Genomic DNA, 9,727 nt, shown 5'->3' on the forward strand with positions numbered 1-9,727 from the left:
TTTGAAGGAGTTAGTTGATAAAATGAATACTCAATTAAGTCTAGTTAAAGGCATTCAATTGTGATGAAAAAGCTACAAGATGAAACTAGGAGTGTGGTTGGTGATAGAAAGCACATAAATGAATAGGATTTGGGACACATGCAATACTTAAAGGCATTGGTTAAATAAACTTTTCGCTTACATCCTTCGACCCCAATATTGGCCCAATGACAATGAATGCAAGATAGCAAATTGAATGATTACCACATTGATGTTGACACACACGTAATTATTAACGTGTGGGCCATTGCAACAGATCCTAAGTATTGGGATCAACCTGAAGAGTTCAAACCTGCAAGGTTCTTATATTTCAATAGATGTGAAAGGAAATGACTTTCAATTGGTCCCATTTGAAGCAAGGAGGAAGGGGTGCCTAGGAATAATGTTCATTATGGTTATTATTGAGCTTGCTCTAGCTAACCTCGTCCATCAATTTGATTAGGCATTACCAATTGGGGACAACATATTGGACATGTTTGAAACAATTGGCTTAATTATGCATAAGATTCCCCTCACAACAATTGCTACCCCTAGATAAGAAGTAATAAATGGGGAAAAGTTTATTTTATATATACTTAGGGTTTAGTATTTAACTTGCTAGTAATAAAAATTCTCAAAAATCAAGATTCTTATGAGTGTTTAAAATCTATTTGGATAGTTATAAATATGTTTGAAAATATTTATATATGTCAATTGGTAATCAAAGATATTTTTCCAGCATTAAGTAAGAAAATAAGGGTAGCATATTATTCATTAATGCAAAATAATAATAATAATAATAATAATAATAATAATAATAATGACAACCTTTTTATGTCGAGTATGATCCACATGACATCGAAAGTGATGTGATGACATAGTTGTAAATATGACTGCACTTTCTCTGTCAGGTATTGACTCGCCCATCACATAAAGAATTTTTTATGTTGAGTGAATTAACACTTGTTATAAAATGTGTTGGTTAGGGTCAACCTTGTGGTTGATCCCAACATTTCTATGACGGGTGTTGACTCACTCGACATAGAAAGAATTTTCTATGCTGGGCAAAACAATACCTAACATAAAGAAACCTTATCATAAACCACATGCACTAAAATCATTTCACGCTCTTCGTCTTGTTCCTTATTTCTCTCATTTGTTTCCTTCTTTTTAGTGACCATCCATTTGTCGAGATCATCTTTGTATGCATCTTCTTCTCCGACAATGTTAACACATCCGTTTTGGCTACCATTGCTTATTAGACCAATGATGTGGTAATCTTTTATTATTTTATTTTTCACCTTTTTATTTTATTTTTATTTTAAGTTTTATTTTGTTGTAAATAAATTAAAAAAATTGTTGGATATTAATCTATATTAAATACAAATATTTTTCTTATGTAAAAGTATATTTAGGAATTTTTCTTCGACAAGAAAGTTTTTAAGGATTATTTTAACTTCTTATCTGATTTAATTTTTATTTATCCTAATTATTTATAAATTAAATTTTAATTTTTTAAAATAAATTATCGATAAATAAAAATAATTTAATGCAACAATATAAGTTATTTATTAATAAATTTAAAATATAATTTATATGTTTAAAAATATTTATTTACACAAATATTAAATATAACTTATAAATTCAAACATATTATTTATTTGCATATATAATTTATTATAAATTTTAATTATATAAAATAAACATTTAATTTATTATACATTACACATACTAAAAATTAGTGTGTATGTATATATATCTATATCTATTTTATACTACTAATGAAAAAGATTCTCTTATTTAATATCCACTTTTATCTTTCTCATTTTAATTTTAATAAATCATACATATAAATTATCTATATTAGTAATAAAATAGATTTCCTTATTTAGTGTTCATTTTTATCTTTTCCATTTTCCTATTAATAAGTATACATGACTTCTAATAAATGTAGAAACTATACATAACTTCTAATATTCTAATAATTGTAGAAATTATAGTGATAAAATTGTTATTTCTCTTATATATAATAAAAATAATAAATAAAATATATGAAATCACTTACTTATACAATCAAATCAAATAATAATAATTTAGAGGCCAACCCGACCCAATAAAAAAACTCGTATCCAAAATTTTATGGATCTCCAACATAGCAACACCCAAAAGATTTAGATAACAAGATAAACCTCGGACGCTGTCGCTGCAAAACCAAAACCAAAACCTTTCTAACATCTCAACAACAACAATGGCTTCTCTTTACTCTTCTCTCCTCTCGCCACCCAATTTCCTTTCCCTCACAACCTCTCCGAGCTCCTCCGCTCACATTATGCGACCCCTTCTCACCCCACGACGCCGTTTCGGGAGACTCTTTGCGGTGGCCGAACAAGCTACGGTGACCGAGGCCGCCAGGAAGCTCTACGTTGGCAACATTCCTCGCACTGTCACCAACGATGAGCTTGCCAAGATTGTTCAGGAGCATGGTGCTGTTGAGAAAGCTGAGGTATTTTCATCTTTTGCCACGTTATCCCTTTTTAACTTCTCCTTTTCTTAATTTTTCTGTTGGAATGTTTCTCTTTGGTTGGATTGTAGTTTTTGAACAAGTGCATTTGGGTTTTTGCTTGTTAGAGTAAACACTAAATATACACTTTGGTCCTCCTAGGCCTTAGGAATTTATCAAATTAGTTCATGAAAGTGCAATTTGACTCTCACATTTGTCCAAAACTCGAAAAAAAATGTGTGACTAAAGTGATAATATTGATATATGTCTAGGGACTAAAATGACATTTATTAGTTAAGTTTAAAAATTTATTTGATATTTTAAGGTCTGATTTTACAATTTCTTAATTTTAGGTACTAATATAATAGGGGATGTTTCAGAGACTAATATGTGTGTGTTTGGATTATAGTTAGAAAACTAAGTTTAGTTCAGATGATTAATTTTCATACCAACTTTCAAAAAAAGCATAACAACCTTCTAGCTTTTGATTTAACTAAGGTTTGCTTGTATTTCACACTCAATCAAATGGGAAAAAGAGTTTGCCATATATGTAGGCACTGTGTTTGACACCAACTAACTGAAGTTACGAGTTTCAAACGTGTAATCAAACATAGCTTGTAATAGCCTCTTCCAAATCTAACGATAAAAATACGTGTTTACTCTGCTTTTTTAAATTGAATTTGATAATGGGGTGTTTTATTTTTATTTTTTTGAAAGGCGTTTTATTATTATTATTATTAGAGAGCTATTTATCTGTATGATAGTATTTCTCTTAATGGGGTTTCTGTTGGAATGTTTTTCTGTGTTGGATTATATTTTATTTTTATTGGTACTATCTGTCTGCAATTTTTTTTTTTTATTTGAGAGCATGTAACGTATTAATGTAGTATTATTTCAAAAAGAAAACAGAAATTAGGTGTTCGATTAGTAGCCGTTAAAAGGTGGTAAAATGAGTCAAGAAATGTGTCATTAGAAGATAAGAGCTTTCTCATCTCCTGGTATTAGTATTACCATCAAACATATTGTTCTTGAAATGAATTTTTGCGCAGACCTTGCAAAAATAGGAGTCCACGTGAACGATGTTCGCCATGTTTGGTTGGACATTCTGTCCCATTGATCTTCAGCCTCTTATTCTAGCTGATATGTCAGGAATAACTACTCTGTGGTAGAGATAGTTTTCTTTTGAGTTCTTCCTGTTTTGTTTACTTTTCCTCAATAATCAAAAAAGAAAAAACATAAAATGAGTCAAGTGTAGAGTAAAGGTTGGTATCTTAGGTATAGTTGTAAATTATTATTAGGAATTTGAGGGAATGTGGGCATTTTACTAAGGGATTTGGATTAGCTTATTGAGTGCGTGGTTGGAAACATGTTTCCAACGTAAAAATAATCATGTCAAGACCAATGCTACAGAGAGTGGCTTCTCCATCTTTCATTTAGATGTGAAAATGTGTTCATACGTGGATCATAGAGGTAGTTCCAAAACACGCTCAGAGTCTTTCAAACGAGTTTGAGTAACGTATGTTGGGGCAAGAGCAAGCAGCTAGGATCCCTTAAGCATCTGTTTATGCATTCAATTTCAGGATTCATTTGTATATAAAAAGACATTGCTAGGAGGGGTCTCTCATTAAAGTCTAAGGGTATGTTTGAAAGTTGAGTTTTGGAAGGAAAGGGTGGGAAGGACAAATTTTTCTTTTAATGACTGTTCTCTAATTTGATAATTTTTTAAAAATGGTAGATTAACATAACTTAATGTTCTAATCTTTTGTTTACTTTTATGACTATTACATAACTCTTGATTAAAGTACTTTGGGAAACCAAAAAAGAGCTGTTTTTGAGAAGAAAAAAAAGTTTTCTTTCTCAGAAAAAAAAATATATATACTATAAGGAAGTCTTTAGTATACTGAATGTTTTTACTTTTTCAGAAATCTGGAGTTGGGAATGTTAATTTACCTAATTTGGTTTTTCATCTAAAAAATAACATTTCTAGGAAACATAGTTTTCCGGAAATGTTTTTCATACGAATTTTCCACCAAATTATTCTCATGAGGTAAATGAGAATCTAACATTCCTAAGTTAAAAGGAATGTTTTATTGTGATAAAAATGTTATGTTACCTTAATTTGTCTAGTTAATGGAGTAAAAAAAATTTGATTCTCAAGTAACATTTATAAACATTTCCAAAACATTTATGACCAACTAAACAAATATAATCATTACAGAGAATCATAATTCTCAGAATTTATGATTATCAGGAACCATGATTTCCAGACATGAAAAAGTTTTACTTTTACCAAATGCCCCCTAAGGAAGAAATTTAAATGTAGTCAACACTGCACGTGTACTGTTTTCTCTCGATGTTAATTGTAAATTGTAATATAAAGATGCCAGAATTTTGATTTCATGAGTATCAATATATATAATCATGAGTAAGGTCCTTAATTTTTCATAAATACTTAACTTGATTTGTATATATGGGAATCCATTGTCTGTGTACCAAATAATATAGTACTGGTCAGGGATACTATTAACATTTCTTTATGCATGATCCATAGGTTATGTATGATAAATACTCTGGAAGGAGCCGTCGTTTTGCATTTGTTACGATGAAAACTGTTGAGGATGCAAATGTTGTGATTGAGAAACTTAACGGCACTGTAAGTTTCATTGCAGAATTTGCAGGAACCCATAGAAAGATTGCTGATGTTCATTCAGCAGTTTAGACTTTAAATCTCTTTATGAACTTGTGAACTTCATGTTTTATATGATAGGAAATTGGAGGGCGTGAAATCAAAGTAAATATAACTGAAAAACCTTTATCAACACTAGATTTGCCTTTACTCCAAGCTGAGGAATCCGAATTTATTGACAGTCCCCACAAGGTGTATGTGGGCAATCTGGCCAGGACAGTAACAACTGATACTCTTAAAACGTTTTTCTCTGAGAAGGGAAGAGTTCTAAGTGCCAAGGTTTCACGGGTCCCTGGTACCTCAAAATCCAGTGGGTATGGTTTTGTTTCTTTTTCATCAGAAGAGGATGTAGAAGCTGCAATCTCGTCTTTCAACAATTCTGTAAGTTGTTTACTGCTCTTGTTTATTTCCAAGCTGAGGCATACAAATATACTTCAAATTCATGGCAGTATGGCACCTTAAATAACACCTAGAGGATGAATTCCCATGTTAGACCCCCAATTAGAACATAAATAAATAAATAAGTGACAGTGTGTCAGAAGAAAGAATAAGGAGTGCATTGGGCCCCTTGTGGCCTTTCTCGGATCCCTTCTATTGTGTAGTTAGTTAGTTAGTCAGTTAAGCATCTAAAAGTTAAGATTCTATTAATTGATAGTATTGGCTATTGGCTAGTATAAAAGGGGGAGAGACAAAGGTTTTAAACACATTGAGTGTATTCAGAAAGTTATGTTTGGTAATGCAGTTTTGGGGAGAAAGAGAATAGAAATTTTCATTTTTAATATTTTAGTTTAGACTACTGGAATCCTCTACTAGAGGCAATCCTATTTGAGTCCTATAGGACCACTATAGGTGCAAAACTTTCCTTTAAAGTATTTAAAACAATTGCATACTTTGAACTCGAATTCGAGACCACTGGTTAAACTGAAACAGACCTATACTAGTTGGTTCACGTGTACATCAGTTTCATTTTACTTTTTATAACTATTCTCTGTTCTGATATTTTTTTTTTAATAAAATGATAGATTGACATATTAATGACCTAATCTTTTGCTTATTTTTCTGAGTATTATACAACTCTTAATTTTAAAATATAAAGTTTGTCCCCGTTTTTTTCCTTTATAAAATTCCACTCCTAAACATACTCTTAAGGGAGGGAGAGCTAGGATTCTTGAAATTCCTGGGAAAGAGAGACCTATTGAATTCTGCCGGTTCATCTTCTTCATACTTGAGTTCTTTTGAATTTTGATAGAAGAGATAATCTAGTTCGGTGGAAATTCCATTCTCTCATTTGGGGTCAGCACAACATAATCGCATACTATGTGCATTTAACTTAATTTCATATTTTAGTTCAATACATATATAAGTTTAACCCCAGATAACTGTCAAATTGCATCAACATGTTTTAAAATATAAGTAATAAATAGAATGTGTGTTGGCACAACCACAAAATAGCCTGCTTATTTTCCCTTATCCCGGTCCCTCATAAACATAGAATTGCATATCCATATGGCCAAATGATGTAGTAGCTGATCTAATCTCATCTCTCCCATTTTAGTGATGCTTAATTTTGACTTCGATTGCCCTAAATTTTCTCAGATTTTCAAAGATTAATCTTGATGTCTGCATGATGCAAGTTTCTTATCTCCAAAGATGTTAACATTATTTAAAAATCTGATCATTTTTTATCTGGTTTTTTTAATAGGATTGGATTTTGTAGGCTGAATGTAATGAGAGTTTCAAACGAGTAATTAGTTTAGTTCTAACTGTTATGCTGAAAATAATTTGTTATTTGTCTGATGTTTGATGACTGCAGTTGTTAGAAGGGCAAAAAATTCGTGTGAACAAGGCTTAGCGAATTAGCAATGTTGCAGAGCATGTTGTACCATGTTTCTTCTAGCAGGAACAAAGTATACTCTGAGGCTGAAACCACTAACAAATGTCCTTGTATAGCACAAACCTAATCATTTTCAGTTGATAAGGTTCTAATTTATGAGTAAAATAGTGGTTCATGCTTCTGTTGTAGACATTGCACCTTTAGTCCAGGATATTGAGACCTCACTATTTCTTCATGGTTGTGTTGCTCCTTTTTTATCTGCTCCAATGTTGCGATTCTTGTTGATATATGCATGTATTCAATTCATTTTTTTTGTCTGAATTTGAGTTACCATCAACATTATCAATGAATGAGGACTCTAGGAAGTTCAACAGTATTGTTATTGTGGGAAAACCTAATATTATTTGTGTTTGTCGATTTACCCAATTGGCAATTCCATTTAATATTTGTTCTATCACTCGATTACTCTATACTGGTTAAGAAGTTTAATTAAAAAGAACATAAAAGGGGAAAAAGAATTTTAGAAGTGAAATTTAAAGATTTAAATATGTTTGATAAAGATGTTTTTGAATCCTCAAATTTAAAAATATTATTTTTAATTCTTGTAATTTTTAAAAATCTTCTTTTAATCTCTTAAATCACTAATAACATATTTAAAAGTAACAAATTAAGACAATTATATAATATTAATTAGATTTAATATGATGTTTTCACTAACATAGACACTAATAGGTAAATTTTATGTAAAAATATTTAATAAATTTTTTAATAAAATTTGAATATAAGAATTAAAATAAGATTTTTTAAAATTATAAGAATTAAAAATAATTTTAAATTTGAAGGACTAAGAATAAATTTATCCTAAATTCAAGAGATTAAAATATATTTAAGTTAAATTTTAAATTTTTTTCTTTCAATTTAAAGTTAAAAATTTAATCTCATACTTAATTTTCTGCCCTCTCTAAATAATTAAGGGGTAAATATTTTAAGAGACTACGTGGGAGTTTTAGTGTTTCGGTAGAGGCTACGTGGTAACGTGGGAGACCATGAGAAATATATTTTACCATTCGACCTCTTTGTTTTTAAATCAATGACTAAGGTTTACTTTTTTTATTTTTATTTCTTTTATTTCTTTTTATTTTTTTTATTTTTTTTTCTTTTCTTTCTCGGTTACCCTTCTTCTCTTTTTTGTGTCGTCCCACCCTCCATCTCTTTCTTCCTTATTTATCTCAAAACTAATTTTTAAAAATATTTAATGTTATTTTTATCTGATTTCATTAATGTTATTTAGGTTAATTTAGTCAGAAAAAAAATTGAATATTTTTATAAAAACAAAAATAATAAGACCAAATTTAACAATGTAAAAGTAAGTTAGCTTAATGATTGTACCAACTTGACTCGAGCCGATCTTAGAGCCGAGCTTAGCCGAGTCCACGAGTCAACTTGACCGAGGTGACCTCTCAGACAAAATGAGATGAAACCATGAAATGCTTACATGTCACGAGTTAGTAAGACACCTCGGCAGGTTGACAACGTCAAGGACAATTCAACCACCTTCAGAAAATAACCATATAGCAGTTACACGGTTACTCGGAAAACCACCACAGGTAATGATATAAGCAATATGTGAAACTGGATACACAAACTAACTTGATCGTCGGAGTCCTTTTTGCAGGTACATCCGAGACGCCCGAGCAAGGAGACCGGAGAGAAGGAACTCAACCTATTGATCGATCTCACACAACCTCGGTTGAATCCAGCAGGGAAGACGACTTATCCGAGTTAGGGAGACGACCTGATTCGTGTAAGTACATTTGGCGCTAGAAGGAGGGCCTGGTAAAACTTTTCCTCCTTCACCCTTATGGTTTCAACCCGAAGTCAAACCAACACGACAACGAGTGCAACACACAGAAACGCATCAAACATGGAAGACAATCCAATTCTACGGCGGTTACTCGAGCAGATTGAATTGATGCGACAACAACATGCTGAAGCAATGGAGAGTCTTCGTAAACAACATGAAGCCGATCTCCAACAAATGCGGGCTGAGCATGCTGCTTTCAGAACTCAGTGGCAACAGCATCAACCACCCCATACACACAATACCAGCAATACTTCCCTTGCCGCTGAGGAGCATCATTCTTCCCCAAATCCAACCTATCCATCAAACCCAACTCGGACTCATCGTTCCGAGCATACCCATATTAGTCGTCCCGTCGATGATCACCACACGGTTCGTCGACACCCTTTCGTTGATGGTATTATGGAGGTTCCCCTTCCACCCTCTTGGAAAACACTGAATATTGAGCGATATGACGGCACCACAAACCCAGATGAACACATCGATGCGTATATCACTCAAATCAACCTCTACACCAATGATGACGCCATCATCTACCGTGTATTCCCCACCTCGCTTAAAGGCGCTGCCCTTAGTTGGTACACCCAATTACCACCCAGATCGATTGACAACTTCAACACTTTGGTGCGCCTTTTCTCCGCCTAGTATGCCACCAGTAAACCCCATCATATCACATCGGCCGCGCTCTCCAATTTGCGACAACATGATGATGAGTCATTAGGGCATTTTATGGAATGTTTTGCTAACGTTTCTATCAAAATACGCAACCTTAATCCTGAAGTCGCCCTTCATTCCATGCTTATGGCACTTAAACCCGGACCCTTTGTG

The 9,727-nt window shown here is 32.4% G+C and overlaps 1 protein-coding gene across 1 annotated transcript; it reads left to right on the forward strand.

The window, feature by feature from the left end:
* Positions 1 to 2,167: 2,167 nt before the first annotated feature.
* PSRP2 (RNA-binding (RRM/RBD/RNP motifs) family protein) lies at positions 2,168 to 7,273 on the forward strand. The gene is made up of 4 exons (XM_020348907.3): positions 2,168 to 2,521; positions 5,070 to 5,171; positions 5,286 to 5,585; positions 7,018 to 7,273. The coding sequence occupies exons 1-4, from the start codon at positions 2,267 to 2,269 to the stop codon at positions 7,054 to 7,056; spliced, it is 696 nt and encodes a 231-aa protein (XP_020204496.1). The 5' UTR covers positions 2,168 to 2,266; the 3' UTR covers positions 7,057 to 7,273.
* Positions 7,274 to 9,727: the final 2,454 nt, after the last annotated feature.

This window comes from Cajanus cajan, chromosome 10, assembly GCF_000230855.2.
Source record: "Cajanus cajan strain Asha chromosome 10, NIPB_CcT2T_4, whole genome shotgun sequence".
NCBI lineage: Eukaryota > Viridiplantae > Streptophyta > Magnoliopsida > Fabales > Fabaceae > Cajanus > Cajanus cajan.

What these genes read in the sequence shown, in the direction of transcription:
- PSRP2 (XM_020348907.3), top strand. Translation starts at nt 2,267, where the DNA reads ATGGCTTCTCTTTACTCTTCTCTCCTCTCGCCACCCAATTTCCTTTCC. An exon ending in TTGAGAAACTTAACGGCACT is followed by an intron (nt 5,172 to 5,285) that starts GTAAGTTTCATT and finishes TTTATATGATAG; the next exon opens with GAAATTGGAGGGCGTGAAAT. An exon ending in TCTCGTCTTTCAACAATTCT is followed by an intron (nt 5,586 to 7,017) that starts GTAAGTTGTTTA and finishes TGATGACTGCAG; the next exon opens with TTGTTAGAAGGGCAAAAAAT.